Below are 19378 nucleotides of genomic sequence, written 5' to 3'. Positions count from 1 at the left end.
TTCTTCAATACAAAAAGTGAAAATCATATATTATATAGAGTCATTACAAACAGAGTGATCTATTTCAAGTGTTTATTTCTGTTAATGTTGATGATTATGGCTTACAGCCAATGAAAACACAAAAGTCATTATCTCAGTAAAGAATACTTTACAACAACGACTTGAAAAATGTTCTTAAAATCCGAAATGTTGGCTTACTGAAATGTATGTTCATTAAATGCACTCAATACTTGGTCGGGGCTCCTTTTGCATCAATTACTGTATCAATGCGGTGTGGCATGGAGGCGATCAGCCTGTGGCACTGCTGAGGTGTTATGGAAGCCCAGGTTGCTTTGATAGCACCCTTCAGCTCATCTGCATTGTTGGGTCTGGTGTCTCTCATCTTCCTCTTGACAATGCCCCATAGATTCTCTATGGGGTTAAAGTCAGGCGAGTTTGCTGGCCAGTCAAGCACAGTAATACTGTTGTTTGTAAACCAGGTATTGGTACTTTTGGCAGTGTGGACAGGTGCCAAGTCCTGCTGGAGAATGAAATTTCCATCTCCAAAAAGCTTGTCGGCAGAGGGAAGCATGAAGTTCTCTAAACTTTCCTGCGCTGCCTTTGGTCTTGATAAAACACAGTGGACCTACACCAGCAGATGACATAGCTCCCCAAACCATCACCGATTGTGGAAGCTTCACACTAGACCTCAAGCAGCTTGGATTGTGTGCCTCTCCACTCTTCCTCCAGTCTCTGGGACCTTGATTTCCAAATGAAATGCAAAACTTACTTTCATCTAAATACAGCACCTTAGACCACTGAGCAACAGTCCAGGTCTTTTTCTCCTTGGCCAAGGTAAGACGCTTCTAGCGTTGTCTATTGGTCATGAATGGCTTGACACACGGAATGCAACACTTGTAGCCCATGTCCTGGATATGTCTGTGTGTGGTGGCTCTTGAAGCAATGACTCCAGAAGCAGTCCACTCCTTGTGAATCTCCCCCAAATTTTTGAATGGCCTTTTCTTAACAATCCTTTCAAGGCCGTCGTCATCCCAGTTGCTTGTGCACCTTTTTGTACCACACTTTTTCCTTCCACTCAACTATCCATTAATATGCTTGGATACAGCACTCTTTGAACAGCCAGCTTCTTTAGCAATGACCTTTTGTGGCTTACCCTCCTTGTGGAGTGTGTCAATGACTGCCTTCTGGACATCTGTCAAGTCAGCAGTCTTCCCCATGATCGTGGAGTCTACTGAAACAGACTAAGGGATCTTTGCAGGTGTTTTTTGTTCTAATTTACTGATGTAATGACTTTTGTGCTTTCATTGGCTGTAAGCCATAATCATCAACATTAACAGAAATAAATACTTGAAATAGATCACTCTGTTTGTAACGACTCTATATAATATATGAGTTTCACTTTTTGTATTCAAGAACTGAAATAAATTAACTTTTTGATGATATTCTAATTTTGTGAGAAGCACATGTATATCTCAGTTTGGCACCTGCCAGATCCACAATAACCCAAAAGAGATTATTAGCTACCTCCACCAATTGTTTATACAGGCCGATTGAACACCTGAAAGGTATATTTGGCTTCAAGGGTTGTGGTTTACAGAATAAAAGTAACTGAACTATTACATTTTATAATTAATCCAGAAAGATAGGCAGTTTATAAAAAAAATATACAAAATATTTTACAAAGGGGACAAAACAATATAACATGTACAATTACATAAAATAAAAAGGATTAACAAAGAAACGTACTGTTAAGCTCGCGCCCGGACTGACTGGCTTGAGCGTGATTAGTGATCCCACTGTACCATGAACCGAGGAGTGCCTGGAGGGGCGTAACTAAGTATCAACCCGATCCGACCAAGGTCGCACGGCGGCCTAGTCGACTCCGTGAACTAAGGAGGAACCGAGCAGAGGGACCCGGTGCTACTCTAGGTCAGACCCCGGTCACAGTTGTTGACCCACACCGGGGAATGCAGGAACAGGCAGGTTAGACTGGCATACAGGCAGGTGGGTATTGGCAAGTACGGCTGGTATGCAGACAGGTGGGTACTGGCAAGTACGGCTGGTATGCAGACAGGTGGGCACTGGCAAGCACGGCTGGTATGCAGACAGGTGGGCACTGGCAAGCACGGCTGGTATGCAGACAGGTGGGCACTGGCAAGCACGGCTGGAGTGCAGACAGGGAGGTACTAGCAGGTTGGAGCGCAGGCTGGATAGGGTCCAGTACAGACTGGGAGATAGGTACAGAGCCGCAGATGCGGTAGACAAGCAGAGTAAAGCGAAACCGCCGGAGTGGAGGACAAGGCAGAGCAGTGAGGAACTGCTGGTGCGGTGAGCAAGCAGAGTGGAGCAAAAACCGCAGGTGCGGCGGGCAAGGCAGAGCAGAGCGGAACCGCCGGAGCGGTGGACAAGGCAGAGCAGAGAGGAACCGCCGGAGCAGGAGACAAGGCAGAGCAGAGCAAAACCGCAGGTGCGGTGGACAAGGCAGAGCAGAGCGGAACCACCGGAGCGGTGGGCAAGGCAGAGCAGAGAGAAACTGCTGGTGCGGTGAGCAGGCAGAGCGGAGCGAAAACCGCAGATGCTGTGGGTAAGGCAGAGCAGAGAGGATCCGCTGGAGCGGTGGACAAGGCAGAGCAGAGCGAAACCGCAGCTGCAGTGGACAAGGCAGAGCAGAGCGAAACCGCAGGTGCGGTGGACAAGACAGAGCAGAGCAGAACCGCTGGAGCGGTGGGCAAGGCAGAGCAGAGAGAAGCCGCCGGAGCGGTGGGCAAGGCAGAGCAGAGAGAAGCCGCCGGAGCGGTGGGCAAGTCAGAGCAGAGAGAAGCCGCCGGAGCGGTGGGTAAGGCAGGACAGAGGGAAGCCACCAGAGCGGTGGGCAAGTCAGAGCAGAGAGAAACCCCTGGCGCGGATAGCAAGCAGAGCCAAACAGGGCTGAAGGTGCAGGCAGAGAGGACAGGGCTCTGTTCACATGGAACAGACTGGAAAATACAGGAAGATGGCTAGAACACAGGAGGAAGATACGGAGGAAGGGAAAAGGGACAAGCAGAACCAGATACACACAAGGTACTTACTATGAAGTAGCGAGTGGACACAAAACTCACAAACAGAAGTACAGAGACAACGAGTTGGAGTTAGGTGCAGGTTCAGATACTGCAGGAAAAGGGAAGGTATGGACATAGAGACAAACAGGTAACAGGCTAGGATACATATCAGACAGGAACTGCTACTGCAACGAGATACAAGAATGAGCCTGGGTATACAGCCCCCAGAGTGGCGGAAACAGACTAGAAGTCAGAGATTACAGGCCTGGGTAAACAGCCCCCAGAGTGGTGGAAACAGACTAGAAGTCAGAGATAACAGGTCTGGGTATGCAGCCCCCAGAGTGGCGGAAACAGACTAGAAGTCAGAGATAACAGGACAGGACCTGGCAATTCAGTTGCAAAGACAAACTGAGTGAAGGTGTTGCTCAGGCCCCTCCTTCTGGATGGAGGGGGTTTAAATATCCAGTGACTCACAGCAATAGGCTGGGGACGCATTAGGAGTGCGCCCACAGCAGCTATAAGAATCAGGAAGTAACCGGGCCGCCGCCCTAAGCAATCAGACCAGAGACCTGCACACAGTATGAAGTGGAGCAAGGTTTGCAGGCTGGACTGACAGGTAAGATTGCGGTCTTGCATAGTGGGAGGTGGTGCACTATGCAAGCACGCCGCCAGGGATGTTACACGTACTAAATCTGGTCCCGGAAATGGATCAGATTTAGAGAGGGAAGCGCTCATATTGAAAACGTCCGTAAACGTGGATCAAACCTACACGGCTATGTATCTTCCGGCATGTAATACAAATCATAATTTGCATTGTCTTTTTATCGGCTACTAAGTTACACCCACACACCTCCTCCTTATGAACTCTCGTGGGGGCTGTTTGTGGGATGTTCTCAGCCCTTCAGTATTTCACGAAATCCAAAACATTCACAATATCTTTGCTCCTGATGCTCACAGATGTTCTACATTGACGTCATATTTTTATCGTGATTTTACCTTTTTACCTTTCCATAGATAAGAAACATGGCATGGCTGTTGTCAGCTATCTGGTTACTATTAATTTTGGCTGATTGGTATGTCTCTCAGTTATGAATAAATATGCATATTCTTCCTGAAGTTGAAAATGTATATCCCATCAATATTGGATCTTTACAAACCCCAATATTTATAACTTTCCACCGGTGCCCAAGTGTCTGAAGCAGTCTTTTCTTCCAAATAAGCTGGTTCTTGTGAAAGGGTATTTCTCTGCCTTTTATGAAACAAACCCCAGACTTCATGTCTATTCCCAGCAAATATACCAGTCTTAATTACCTGTCCACACTAGGGGGGGTCTTAGTTTCACTGGTTGTTTTAATGAGTTTTTCTCACCTCCTAGCTAAACATAATTTCCTTTCTTTCCCTATGTTAAACATGTTGTTCTGTTTCAAAAAGGGTTTTAAATTGTAAGCTCTTTCTCCTTCTAGAGATTTTATGGAGATTTTATTTCTATGTCACATACGAAAAAGAAAGTTTACTAGAACTGCCAATTTTACTTTGTACACGTAAATAAAAAGGAATGTATGTAAGGTGGATTACTCTTTACTTGGTATTCGCAGTGGCATATATTTTAAATTTTAGGTTTATTTTGACACATTTATATAACTTCTGCTCTTTTATATTTCTCAGGCATATGCTTGAACTAAATGTAATTGCTTATAGTGTAATTCAGAGTATATCTCGAAAACATTATTTAGTATTTTTCTGGCCAAAACTTAGGTTAATAGTAAGTGGTCAATGGCTCCATATCACAATTTGTATTCATTTTCAATCCAATTTACATATACATGTAAGGTCCTTTCTATTTTATTTTTTATTTATGTTTTGATGTCACAGACTGTAGACAATAATAATTGCCATTCTCAGTCTCCACCACATAGAATTTTTTAGTGATTTTTTTTCTTACTAACAGTATATAGACACAATGGTATTTTTGAGGTTTTGGGGGCGCGGTTTGTTGTTTATGTGGCATAAGCAATAACAATTCTGAATATATTTGGATTACTTCAAGGAACTTCATTTAAAAATTGCATTTTGTGTTTGCTTCTGTTATCTTTGTCTAATATTTTAATTTGTTTTATGATCTGAAACATTTAAGTGTGACAAACATGCAAAACAATAAGAAAGCAGAAAGGGGCAAACACTTTTTTGCACCACTGTATGGCAGTTGTTCATTTTTAACTGATATAGTATAGTTTGACTATTTGTCTTAGAGAAATACAAATTTGAAGAACAGAAAATTTGACCAAATCAGTATTTTTTATAGTACTAAATCTAGAGCAGTCAACATTTTCCTCCAAAATAAATTACAAGGTGTCACAAAAAAATTTCCCAGAATAACTTGGATTTGAAAAAGCAATACAAAATCATTAAAAATAATTGTTGTTACTTTTTTCTACAGGACTCTGAAGACTTTTTTAACCCTAATTGTTCCTTCTGGAGCTATTCAAAAGCCAACTTGTCTGGTCATTGGTCAACTCAAGGCTGCAGGTTAATAACAACCAACAAAACCCATACAAAGTGTTCTTGTAATCATTTAACTAACTTTGCCGTGCTCATGGCTCATGTTACAATTAAGGTAAGTGCTAGTTCTTGTCATAACAGCATAGCTTGTTTAGAATTTTGTTAAAGAAGCAATTTTGATAAATATCACTATGAGTGTTTTTATGGAAATTATATGTAAAATCCTCAAGCTAAAGGCACAGCTATAATGGGAGCAAGGGAGTTGGCTGCCCCAAGCCCACTCACATTGAGGAGCCCACTGGCAAATCAGCGAGCTGGTGAACTGGTGAACCCTCTGAGCTGTGCCACAAACAAACATTGAAAACATCTTCTATGCAAAAATAAAACACGTAATTACCATAAAAATGCAAATTATACTCAAAATTTGGAGTATACAATGCAATCTAATACAAAATCACGATTTTATGGAGGAAAACTCATCAAGAATATGAAATATATTGAGTAGCAAAGTCAAAAAATTTTCAGGGTGATTAATAAGTCAACAAAGAGATGTTTGCTGTATAAGTTTGTAATGCGGCTGACATACAAGAAACATCTGAGTTATTTCTAATGAGGACTGGCAGCAGCTCTATAACAAGAGCAAACAAAACAGGAGAGAGTGGACAGCCCTGCCTTGTACCACAAAAAATCGATATGGGGAGGAGGCATTCAGTTGGATGTTTAAGAAAGGTATGAAATTGGAGTATAGCACTTTAAGAGATTTTAGAAAGTCCCGTGAAACTCTGTTGAAGGCTTTCTCAATGTATAAAGCCAGAATTATGATAAATGTATGGGAGACAACATTTAGGATTTTCCAAATTTTGTTTGGATTCACGAACAAGTATAAACCTAACTTAAATATTTTTCACTATATGTGTTAAAAGCAAATTAAGCTTCTTAGCCAAAATGGAAGAAACTTTAAATCATGGTTAAGAAAGGATATTGGTTGATCGTTCACAGGAAGGGAAGGATATATATTTGCCTTGGGCAGGACAGTACTCATGACATCCATGAACTCCGGTTGCTTACTATTCCCTGAAGAAGGTAGATAGATAATCTAACAATATGTGGAATTTAGATGGAAGCAATTTTTTTTTATAATATGCTGCTGAAAATCGGTCAGTTTCTGGTGCTTTACCAACTGTGGCTTGCGAGAGTATAGACCCCCTTGGCTTTTTACCTCATTTTTTACATTACAACCTGTATTTAAATATTTTTTAATCTGATTTGTGTGTGATGCATTAGCACTAAATAGTGAAAGTTGGAGAAGTGAAGTGAGAAAAATATAGGCAAAAATTAATTTATGGGTTAAAATAGATAAAAATTGGCATGTTCATATGTATTCACCCCTTTTGCTATGAAGCCTCTAACAATTTCTGGTGAAAGCAATTACCTCCATAAATCACATCCTTAGTGAAAGGAAGTCCACCTGTGTGCAATCTAAGTGTCACATGGTCGGTCAGTATATACACACCTTTTCTGAAAGGCCACAGAGGCTGCAACACTATTAAGCAAGAAGCACCACTAACCAAACAACATCATGAAGACCAAGGAGATCTCCAGACAATTCGAGGACAAAGTTGTTTAGAAGTACAAGTCATGGTTGGGTTATAAAAAAAAGAACGCACTCTGATCCCCCAGAGCAGCATAAAATCCATTATCATCAAATGGAAAGAACATGGTACCACAACAATTTGCCAAGAAGAGGGAATTAATCAGAGAGGCAGCACAGAGACCAAAAATTACCCTGAAGGAGTTGCAGAGTTCCCAAGCAGAGACTGGAGTATCTGTCTATACGTCCACAATAAGCCATATACTCCATAGAGGTGGCCTTTATGGAAGAATGGCTAGAAAAAAAGCCTTTACTTACTCATAAAAACTGTAAGGCTCATTTTCAGTTTGTCAAAAGACATGTGGGAGACTCCCCAAATGTATGGAGGAAGATACTGTTGTCAGATGAGACCAAAATTGAACTGTTTGGCACCAAGATAAATGCTTTGTCTGGCGCCAAACCAGCACAGTTCATCACCCCAAGAACACCATCCCCACAGTGAAACATGTTGGTGGCCGCATCATGCTGAGGGGATGTTTTTCAGCAGCAGGGACAGGGAAAATGGTCAGAGTTGAGGGGAAGAAGGATGGTGCGAAATACAGGGATATTCTTTAGCAAAACCTGTTTAAGCCTGTCAGTGATTTGAGACTGGGACAGAGGTTCACCTTCCAATGACCATGACCAAAGACAATGACCTAAAGCATACTGCTAAAGCAACACTCGAGTGGATTAGGGGGAAACGTTTAAATGTTTTGGAGTGGCCCAGTCAAAGCCCAGACCTTAATCCAATTGAGAATCTGTGGTCAGACTTGAAGATTGGTGTTCACCAGAGGAAACCATCTAACTTGAAGGAGCTGGAGCAGTTTTGCCTTGAGAAATGGGCAAAAAATTCAGTGGCTAGATGTGGAAAGCTCATAAAGACTTATCCAAAGCGACTTGCAGCTGTAATTGCTGCAAAAAGAGACTCTACAAAGTACTGACTTTAGGAGGGTGAATAGTTATGCACACTGAAGTTTTCAGTTATTTTGTCTTATTTGTTGTTTTCTTCACATAAAAAGAAAACCAAGTGTTCACAGTTGTAGGCATGTTATTTACATGAACTGATGCCAATCCTCAAGAAAAACAGTGAAATTCCAGGTTGTGAGGTAACAAAATATAAAAATGCTGAGGGGGTGAATACATTCGCAAGCCACTGTTTCCTCAGCTTCCTCCTTAGTAATCCTAAAATCGAAAGCGCCCCTTGCTTCTTGGAAGGGGATTATATTCAGGATCTTAGTAATGTTATTGGAATGCTGCAAATTGGGATTAGCATAAAGATTTGTGCAGAATTGCTGAAACGCATTACACAGTATATGTTGGTGTGATGCAAAGAACTATGACCAGGTTTAAACTGAAGAATGTGGACAAGATTTATTGTTTGCTGGGATCACAGCTTCCGTGCTATAAGCTTATCAAGTGTATTGGCCCATTTATAATAGCATGCTTGGGTCCAACGCAAAGCTTTTTCAGTGTTATGAAGCAAGATTGTTTTCAACTGCAGTTTAGTATCTGTTATGTCTTTGTATTGGTAAAGTGGAAGTTTTTTTTAATGAGCAGTGACAATTCTGACTTATTTAACCTCAAGCATAGACTGGACCCTTGTTCATTCCCTTTTATTTCTTGCAGAGAGGGCTATTAGTTTACATCTAATGAAAACTTTGTGTGTGTGCCATCCTTACCCAAACAGGGTCTGAATCATCAATAGTATTGTATTTGAAGTAGAACTAGAGATGTTCGGCAATTTACTGTCCTGCTGTTGGATTAGATAGAATAGACTCAATAAATCTTCATGCAAATGGAGTGTAGTATCTGCTGAATTGTGGGCTGCCAGTTAATAATGATTAACAAGAGCTACTAGCTTTTTTAAAGGGGATTTATTACAAATAGGATATTTACAATGACATGCGTGATTGAAACCTAACTAAGGGACAAGGGTACAATGAAAGGGAAAAGAGAATAGGAAAGAGTAGTGGAAGATGGGAGGTGGGAAGTACCTAACTAGCTCAATGTAGTAACTTTATATCAGTCGCACGGTCGAACATAGGCCATCCATTGCCCATCCCTGTGACACCTCCATATAATAGTATCATCCAATGAGGTCACAGTCTTTGAGTTCTCCAGTAACATGCACATGGCTGCTGATGTCTACTCTCTCCTGAAGGTGGCGCACTTATGTTCAGATTAGATTAGAGAGTCAAAGGTCTTTACAAATGTGGTTGCAGTGGTCTTCATCTTTCTGCGGATTTAGTCCTTGCATTTAGGGCAAGTCTTTGTGTCCAAAGGTGTGAAGACAAATTCTATTTGGCCTGAAGACAAGATGTCCATCTCAAAAACAATGGTTTACTTTCCAAATGCCACAGGGGTTGTGCTCAGATGTACCTCTTAAGAGGCCAGAGACTGAATGTCCATATCAATTGTAGGTACACTCTTTACAATAGAACAGATCAAAGGGCAATACACCACAGGACACACAATGCCTTCTTGCCTCATGGGTTTTATGACCCTCCCACAGCACATGGTCTATCTCTTTGATGTAGACTTTCTGATAACCTTTTGTTCATGGATCAAATTGTGAGTTCCGTGATTCATATTACACATATTATAGATGTTGAGCAGTCTCTAAATAATTGTTCATAATGTTTACAGCAGATGATGGGTTAAATGTATGTAGCTATGTACCTTTTTTGCCCTCTCCACTTTGTAAAATGTGTCTTTTCCATAAAACAAGTTTTAAAAATTTATAAATCCAGGTTAAGAAAGATCACAATGTTACTCCACTTTGAGATAACATTTTAATAGGGATTTCAGAATACTCCAAAAGCTTACAGTTGAAGTGGTTCAAATCCATCTTTTCGAGAAATTTCTACATTTACAAAATTGTGATAGTTGATTCAGTGGTACCAATGATTTGTACTTGATAATAAATAACAGAAAAAGAAAAATTAGTTACTCAAAATTTCTGTTTTCTTTTTCACCTCATTGTTTTTTTTATTCCAGTTATGAGTATGGCTCATCAGCTTCTTACAACTCACAAAACTAGATACTAATTTGTATGAAAGTTGATTTATAGTAATCTGTCAATCTTTCATGTTATTGGTAAGCTTTCTTAAAGACATCATTAGAAAGTTTTTACACATTCTTGAAACCATCTTATGCCCTCAGTGTACAGCTATTAAAATGTTGCCTAAAATAAATCTAATAAAGTCTTCCACAAATAATTACATTGGTGAGGTACTACAATTACAAATCAAGTGATAGCTAAATTATAAAATGTTCATCATACCAAATATAAACCATATAACTCTGTACTCAATAAAACTACTTTTTTTTATTCCTCTTTTTTTCAGCACACCGATATGGACCATGACCTTCTTTTAAATGTGATTACCTGGGTTGGAATCCTGCTCAGTCTTGTTTGTCTTCTGATATGTATTTTTACATTCTGCTTTTTTCGTGGCCTCCAAAGTGACCGTAACACAATCCATAAAAACCTTTGTATTAGTCTGTTTGTGGCAGAACTTCTGTTTTTAATTGGAATCAACCGCACTGATCAACCAGTAAGTTTTTTTTAATTATATTATAAGTATATTACATTATATATTATATTAATGATAAATATTGCAGTTAAGAATTATGACAGCATAATTTGTGTCAGTCGCGAATATACCACTGGTGCAACCTGGAAAGCTGTATGTGGAGCCAAGAGTTAAAGGGGCTGTCCACTACTAATACAACCCCTTCTCTTCCCCATGTTTGGCCCCAATAAAATAAAAACACTTATACTCGCCTCCAGTGCCGGCGCTGTTTCCGTGGTGTTGACACTCATGTTCCCCGGCTCTCGTGTAGTTGTTATGACACGTGAGCCCTGCGTCACTGTCCTCGCCTTCGGACAAATCGAACATGAAGAGGATGTGAGAGCAGCCGCAGCCCTGACTACCTCTTCATGTTCGATTTGTCCGAAGATGGGGACAGTAACGCCAGCGCGGATTGGGCTCAGGGCTCACGTGTCATAACAACCGCATGAGAGCCTGGGAATGTGAGTGCCGACGCCACTGGAATGGCCCCAGCACCGGAGGTGAGTATAGGTGTTTTTATTTTAACAGGTCCAAACATGGGGAATGAGAAGGGGTTGTCCTAGTAGTGGACAACACTTTTAAGGGGGCCCTCTTCTACCTCCAAAACAGGGAGCAGTTTTTCATTATCATCAGATATTGGACTGCAAAGGGTCTACAGTAAATATTTTTCTTGCACTGTGTCAGCTCCTGATTTGTGTTGATTATGTTGTGAATTCCATCAAAATTTCACTGTATACATTGATTGGGTGAAATCTGTGGTAACAATGTACTGCATTTCCACAACATAATGAGCATGCTGTGTTAATGAGCTACATTTTTCAAAACCCTATCCTCTTTCATTGTGCTGTAAATTGCTGCGTATTTAAAGGACAAGTTCAGCACTGCAAATCCATTGTGTGTGAATTTAACCTGACATTAACAAGAAAACTCATGGAAATATGTTCTAAGTAATTACAAGAAGAATTTTTCTTGCTATTTTTGGGGTTTTTTGTTATTGCGGTGTTCATTGTGCAGTAAACATGATCTGGTACTATGATTTTGTTAGCCTGATTACAGTGACGTCAAACTTGTTTTTTATTTTAGTGGTGAAAAAAATGCTGAAATTTGTAAAAGAAAAAAAATGTTTTGTGTCATTAAATAATTTAAATATCAGTACTTGCCAGAGTCAATCAGCAGGGAGCAAACACAAACTGTCAGAAGTAATGCACAGAGCCGATACATTGGAATTTTCACTTTTAAATCATTTGAATATTATTAACAAGTCTATCAATCATTTACTTTCCATAATTCCCAGACTTTTCCTTCTTTGTGTTGCAATTTCATAGATGAGAATTGTAACATCTGGTTGCATTAAGTAAAGAGAGAGGCCAGTAAAAAAAATAAAAGACTTATAAGATATAAAAAACTTATAAAAAAAAAAAAAAAGATATAAAAGACTTATAAGATATATATCATGGGCTAACCTGGTGAGGTGGATTCTCTAAGCCATAGGTCAGTGTGAGCAGCACGGACCTGAGGCGATGATACAGTAGGGCTGAACTTGCCAACACAAGGAACAGTGATGATCAATACAACTTGGTATGCTGAATGACAATAATCAAAGCAGAAAGCACTACTAGATTCATCAGAGCCAAATATGAGGACTATACAGGACTAAAAATTACAACTTGTCTTGCAAAAAAAAACAAAAACAAACCTCTTATGTGGTTAAGTCAACTGAAAAATAAAAAAGATGGCTTTAGGAATGTGATCTTGTAAAATTATAAAAAATAGCTTGGTTATTAAATATTTAAAATATTTAAAAATATCTGTCACCGGTTTTATGTTTCTCAATCTAAGAACAGCATAAAACAGTGACAGAGACCTGGATTCCAGTGGTTTGTTACTTACTGGGCTTCTTGCCATGTTATTGGCTTGTCTGGTGAGGTGCATTCTCAAAGCTCTAGGTCAGAGTGATCAGCATGGACCGAGGGCAACGATCAGAACTTGCCGGATTGCATATGCAACAGCAAGGACCAATGCAGCTGGATATGTAGGACAGTCAAATGGATAATGAAAGCAAGAAGGGAAGCACTAAATCTAGAAGAGCCAAATATGCAGACTGTACTGGAATAGCAGAAGAGAAAATGAGGCAGAACCAGGATAGCTAAAATGAGTTAGCTATCAGAAACTTGACAGTAAGATAGTTGAGAAAAGTTCATTATTAGGTAACAAGAAACAGCAGAGTTGTAGATGCGGTAGCACCAGAATAGCAGAGATTCGTTATCAAGTACCTTGCTGTAGCAGAGTTGTAGGTGTGAATAGCACCAATATTTGCAGGACTGAGCTTAGGAGTAGCAGCTGGTTGCAGGATAGTAGATAATCAGACACCGAGTAAATGGTACCAAAGTACATCAATATAAAGAAGCTCACCATAAAATGTACTAATTAAAAATTAACTTTTACTAGGTCTTTAGTTATTAAAAATAATTTACTATAAATACAAAAATATATCAAAGGAAAGTGGACAATTCCATAATTGCTAAAAAACGCTATCAGTTCTACAATTTCCATGTGTTGGATAAAAAAAATGGAAAAAAATGGTACGCTGGGTCCTAGATATAGCCTATAGAATACCCTATGAATCACCTGGTATTCCCTGCCTTGCCGCAAAGGTGGGCACCTTAAAAGCGCAATTTGCGTTCTTGCTTACCGGAGACTGGTCCTATTATGCCATATAGGTCCCTACCATAGAACATACAGTATATTTAAGCATATACACCAAACTACTCTATAATGGAAATATAGGGCATATGGAATGCTGGCTAAGTCTCAAATGTAAGGTAGATACATATGCAGTGTAAAATACTTAGATATTTTGGTACTAAGTTCATTTACCACATATGGAATAGATAGAGATGCAGTTTAGGAATAAATTACCATGCATCAGATTGAAGACATGTAATTCAGACCAATATATAGTGTATAGATATTCTTAAATATGCAGGCAATAACTAAATAAATTCATAAAACTTAACTTTTATTAAAACATTTTTAAATAATCATAGCATTACTACCTTAAGTGCACTAAAGTACCGTAAATGAAATCCTGAGTAAAACTCCAGGAAGAGACTAGGTTACATACATACATTACATACAAACATAAAACAAAACAAAAGTTGGTCTCCAAAGATTGTGGCCCACATATATTCAGACCCAATCTTAATTGGATTAGAGACAGAATATTTCATTAAAACCAAAGGACAAAATATCTCCCTATACTCTATCCCTATACTCACTATAATGATAATAGATACAGTAACTTGTGGGATTATCCCGTATGAATCTTTATATATTAGATTCTCATAGGTGACCTTTCTCATTTACACCAGGGACCCATTAAAAGGATAAATGCATTTGTTGTCAGTATTAATCCAAGGTCCTTTACTATACATACCATATATATTTATATGGACACCAATAATGGCATGTCTCATATGCCTGTCATTAGCCTAAAACGCAGAGCCTGCATTCATTCCTACTCCTAGTGTGTTAATCAGTTTATTGCACAAATCCTTTAGTATCAGTGTATTGATAGTAACCCTAGAAAATAATCCATTTATTGCATATATAGATATAGATATATATATAAAAAGAGAGCGCAGCAGCACTCCATTATGGCCAAACTACATAAAGACAATAAAAACGTTTGATTTAAACTGTGTTATTACTCAATGAACTTTACTTACAAAAAACAGAGGTTCTTAGCGCATAAATTGGCCAATTCATGTGTGCCCATCACATTATCCCGTATGAATCTTTATATATTAGATTCTCATAGGTGATCCGTTAGTATCAGTGTATTGATAGTAACCCTAGAAAATAATCCATTTATTGCATATATAGAAATAGACACAGATATACACTAGTGATGAGCGAGCATGCTTGCTACTGCTCGGTGCTCACCCGAACATCTCACTGCTCGAGATGCTCGGCGCTCGCCGAGTATTTCCGGGGTTGCTCGGCGGGAGCTCGGGTCTCCTCCCTTCATGTTTGCCGCTCTTTACAGAGCCAATGAACATGAAGGGATTGCCTGCCACTCACTGTAATGCCGCAGACATGGTGGTTGTGGCATTACAGTGATTGGCTGGCTGCACAGCGTCATCAGGTCTATATCAGACCTGGCGCCGCCATGTTCATCACAGTCACTCCGGAATCAGATAGTGTAGGGAGAGCTGCTGCTGCGTTAGGGAGAGATTTGCTTGTGTATTAGGTAGTGTAGGGAGAAAAAACGTGCATTACATATATCCATCTTAACAAAAAATCCTTTTGAGGACTAACTAATCCATCTGCAGAGATAGCAGGCAGGCAGTGTATATAGGCAGGCAGGCAGGGTATATAGCAGACTGCAGTGCATATAGTACAAGAGGCTCCATTCCAATTCTGCCTTCTGCTGCTGTTAGATATTTCTATACAAAAGCCAGGTCTCAGTGGCCAGGAATACTTTTCTTTGGATCTTAATCCTCATTATTTGCTTAAAAAGCAATCCAGAGAACACCTTTTTTTCTGTGCCATTTGCTTGTTGGCACTGCAGAGTACAGCCAGGTCCTTTCCATATTACAGCGCTAAAAATCCAGCTATTTAAAACTGTGGTTTCTCCGTCAAACGGATCACATATACGTTGTCAGAAAATACTGCCATTTCTAGCCTCCGTTAAAAATTTCCTTTAGTGTGTCAGTGAAGCAATTCACAGCAGTTTGCTGTTCAAACTACTTACCTACAAGCCAGGTATTTAAAACTCTGTTTTCTCCGTCACACGGATCACATATAAGTTCGCTCCAAACTCAGTCATTTGTAGTGAGCATGGAAGATACTGTCCTCCATTTAAAATGGGCAAGGCACGTGGCAAGGGACGGGGGAACTGGACGTGATGGTAATGGTGCATGCAGAGGCCGAGGACAAGGCCGTGAGCAAGCTGAAATTGTCCCACAACAAACATCCACATCTTCTCGCCTGACCTTCCTGTCCCAATTTCTAGGGGACTGCAGCACACCACTATTGAACCCAGAGCAGTGTCAAAAGGTTGTTGGTTGGATAGCGGATAATGCTTCCAGTCACTTAGCCACCACCACCACCACCACCTTGTCTTCCACACGGTCAAGTCTCAGTAGCCGTGAGTCTGGACCGCATATTCCTCACCTAGATCCTCCTTCCTCCCACCATGCCGAGTACACTTGGACACTCTGAAGAGCTGATCACTTTTCCATTTATAGATTCGGGCCTCCCGCCCGGTCCGCTTGAAGCGGGGCAAGAGGAGATCGCGTGTAGCGATGCCCAAATATTTGAGCAGCCACGGTCACACGAAGGTGACGGTGGGAAAGTGTCAAAAGAGGTGGACGATGATGAGACACAATTGCCAGAAAGTCAGGAGGAGGACCAGGGTTCGGAAGTGGAAGATGAGGTGGTGGATGATATAGTAACTGACCCACCCTGGCAGGAGGACATGCAGAGTGAGGACAGCAGCACACAGGGGGAGGGAGGCAGAGCACCCCAACAGGCAGGAAGAAGCAGTGTGGTGGCCGCAGACAGAAGGCAGGCAACCGTTCCCCGTAACACCAACACAAAGGAAGTTGCCAGTACAACTGTTAGGTCTTCCCAAGTCTGGTTGTTTTTTAAAGACTCTGTCGATAACCCCAAAAAGGCCATTTGCACCACCTGCCAGGCCAGCATCAGCAGGGGTGGCAAAACGACCAGCCTGACCACCACCAGCATGATCAGGCACATGGCAGCAAAGCACCCGACTTTGTGGGCCGAACCCCAGGGTCCAGGAACAGTGTCTGCAGGTGGCACCATTGCTTCTTCCGCTGTTGTGCATGCAAGCCAATCCCCTGTCCATGGTGCATGCGAAGATGCCTCCTGCCCTGCACTTGTCATTGCACACTCTCAAGTAGCAGCATCAGGAAGCTCGCCCATGTCCTTGTCCCAGCGCAGCGTTCAGTTGTCCATACCCCAGTCCTTGGAACACAAGCGCAAATATGCAGCCAACGCCCCACAGGCCACACTACTAAATTCTCACATTTCACGACTGCTTGCGCTCGAAATGTTGCCTTTTAGGCTCATGGAGACGGAAGCATCCGCTACCTGATGGCGGTGGTCGTCCCTCAGTACTCGGTCCCCAGCCGTCACTATTTCTCCCGGTGTCCCATCCCCGAATTACACATCCACGTGTCCCAAAACATTAGCCGTGCCCTCAACAACGCAGTTACTGGGAAAGTCCACCTAACCACGGACACGTGGACAAGTGCTTGTGGGCAGGGACGGTACATCTCGCTGACGGCACACTGGGTTAACATAGTGGAAGCCGGGACCCAGTCGGACCTTGGGACGGAACACGTCCTCCCGACGCCAAGGATTGCGGGCCCTAGGTCAATCAGGGTTGCCCCCACGGTCTACTGCTCCTGCACCCCATCCTCCTCAGCCTCCTCCTCCTCTTCAGCCTCCATCTCCGAAATGACCACATCAGTCACAAGCTGGAAGCACTGCAGCACTGACTTGGCCAAGCGGCAACAGGCTGTGCTGAAGCTAATATGCTTAGGTAACAAACCACACAATGCTGAAGAGTTGTGGACAGCTCTGAAAGAGCAGGCAGAACTGTGGCTCACACCACTGAACCTACAGCCAGGCATGGTCATGTGTGACAATGCCTGGAACCTGGTGGCGGCTCTGAGGCGAGGCGAGCTCACACACGTACCATGCCTGGCCCATGTGCTTAACCTCGTGGTTTAGCGGTTTCTCAAATCCTACCCGGAGCTGCCGGATCTGCTTGTTAAAGTATGCCGCCTGTGTGCCCATTTTAGAAAGTCAGCTACAGCTTCCGCCGCCCTTGCAGTGTTTCAGCAGCGTTTGCAGCTTCCGGCTCACAGACTGGTGTGTGATGTCCCCACGCGTTGGAACTCTACACTGCAGATGTTAGGAAGGATTTGTGAGCAGAAGAGGGCAGTTGTTGAGTACCAGCATCAACAAGTCCGTCGGTATTCAGTTCAGACTCCACACATAAGACCTCGGGAGTGGACATGGATGTCAGACATATGTACCATCCTCCAAAACTTTGAGGACTCCACCAAGATGGTGAGTGGCGATGATGCCATAATTAGCGTCACAATCCTGCTTGTCTGTCTTCTGAAACGCTCTCTGCTCACAATCAAAGAGGATGCATTGCAGGCAGAGCACGATAAGATGGAGCAAGGAACCATACAGGGTGATTACACACAGCCAAGCCTCATCTTATCCCAACGTGGATTTGGTGACAATGAGGAAGAGCAGGAGGAGGAGGAAGGACAGGAGCTAGTTTCATGCACTATAGACGGTACTACCTGCACAGCTGTCATACCGTCTGTTCAGCGTGGATGGCCAGAGGACAGAGAGGAGGAGGAGAGCATGGTCAGTCATCCTCTTGGTGAGGACACGGAAGTCTTGCCTGTTAGTAGTCTGGCACGCATGGCTGAGTTTATGTTACGCTGCCTTTCCCATGACCCTCGCATTCTCAAAATTTTGGGTGACAGTCATTACTGGTTGGTGACACTTCTAGACCCACGCTACAAGGAGAACTTTATTTCTCTTATTCCTGAGGCAGACAGGTCTACAAAAATGGGGTTGTACCAGAAGGCCCTTGTTGCGGAACTATTAAAAAAATTCCCATCTGAAAACGCTGGCGGCAGAGGGCACACTTCGTTGGATGGACAACCAAGGAGTACAGGCGAGAGAGACACAACTTCAATCCAGCAGAGGCACGGGAACACTGTCAAAGTTCTGGGAGAGTTTTCTCAGACCCTCCCATCGCACAGGCCCTGAGGCGTGGGGTACTCTCACAAGGAGTGCTAAGTTTGGGAAGATGCTGAGGGAGTACCTTGCCGACCGTACCAACGTCCTCCGTGATTCCGCTATGCCTTATAATTATTGGGTATCCAAGCTGGATACGTGGAATGAACTGGCTCTCTATGCCTTGGAGGTCCTGGCCTGCCCTGCCGCCAGTGTTTTATCTGAGCGGGTTTTTAGTGCCACTGGTGGAATTATAACTGATAAGCGCATCCGCCTGTCAACTGAAAATGCTGACAGGCTGACTCTTATTAAAATGAACAAGGGCTGGATTGGGCCAGACTTCTCAACACCTCTGAATGATAGCAGCGTAACATAAACTCAAATCCAGTGTCTTTTCTTGGGAGGTGTATTTTCATGCACCTTTTCACACCCACACATGGGTATACGCTTCCTGATTTTGGCTATTTGCTCTTGTCCTCCTCCTTCTCCTCATCCTCCACCACCATATACCCAGGGTGACCGTGGTCCGTGATGCAACACCCACATAATTTTTTTAAAGGGTGTTTATGATGGCCGTAAAAAAATTTTTTTATACAGTATGTTCATGTATACCCCCAGGGGTAAATGTTTGTCAGCCCTTCCACTTAGCACGTGGGCATTACAAGTATAGGAGGCCCACTCCATTCTAATGGAAACATTTTTTTATGAGGCCCTCCTCCACATCTCTTCCAAGGGACATTGAAGTGCCTCCTAAGTTTTGGCAGCCCTTGAATTCACTGCATAGGCCAACACTATGGGAGACTCTCCTTTCTAATGGGAATTTGTCATTACTGAGCCCC

The 19378-nt window shown here is 42.2% G+C and overlaps 1 protein-coding gene across 13 annotated transcripts in view; it reads left to right on the top strand.

The window, feature by feature from the left end:
* Positions 1 to 19378, top strand: part of ADGRL3 (adhesion G protein-coupled receptor L3) — a 1088292-nt gene that overhangs the window by 666083 nt on the left and 402831 nt on the right. For all 13 annotated transcript variants that reach the window (XM_073686326.1, XM_073686314.1, XM_073686318.1 and 10 more), the window contains 2 exons: positions 5476 to 5652; positions 10515 to 10724. In XM_073686326.1, coding sequence (XP_073542427.1) covers positions 5476 to 5652; positions 10515 to 10724 — 387 coding nt within the window. The remainder of the gene's footprint in view (positions 1 to 5475; positions 5653 to 10514; positions 10725 to 19378) is intronic.

This window comes from Phyllobates terribilis, unplaced genomic scaffold (genome assembly GCF_046119375.1).
Source record: "Phyllobates terribilis strain yellow unplaced genomic scaffold, ASM4611937v1 Scaffold_1__5_contigs__length_1240528914, whole genome shotgun sequence".
NCBI lineage: Eukaryota > Metazoa > Chordata > Amphibia > Anura > Dendrobatidae > Phyllobates > Phyllobates terribilis.
Note: the sequence above shows the minus strand (reverse complement) of the source record. Positions and strands in the feature narration are given on the sequence as shown.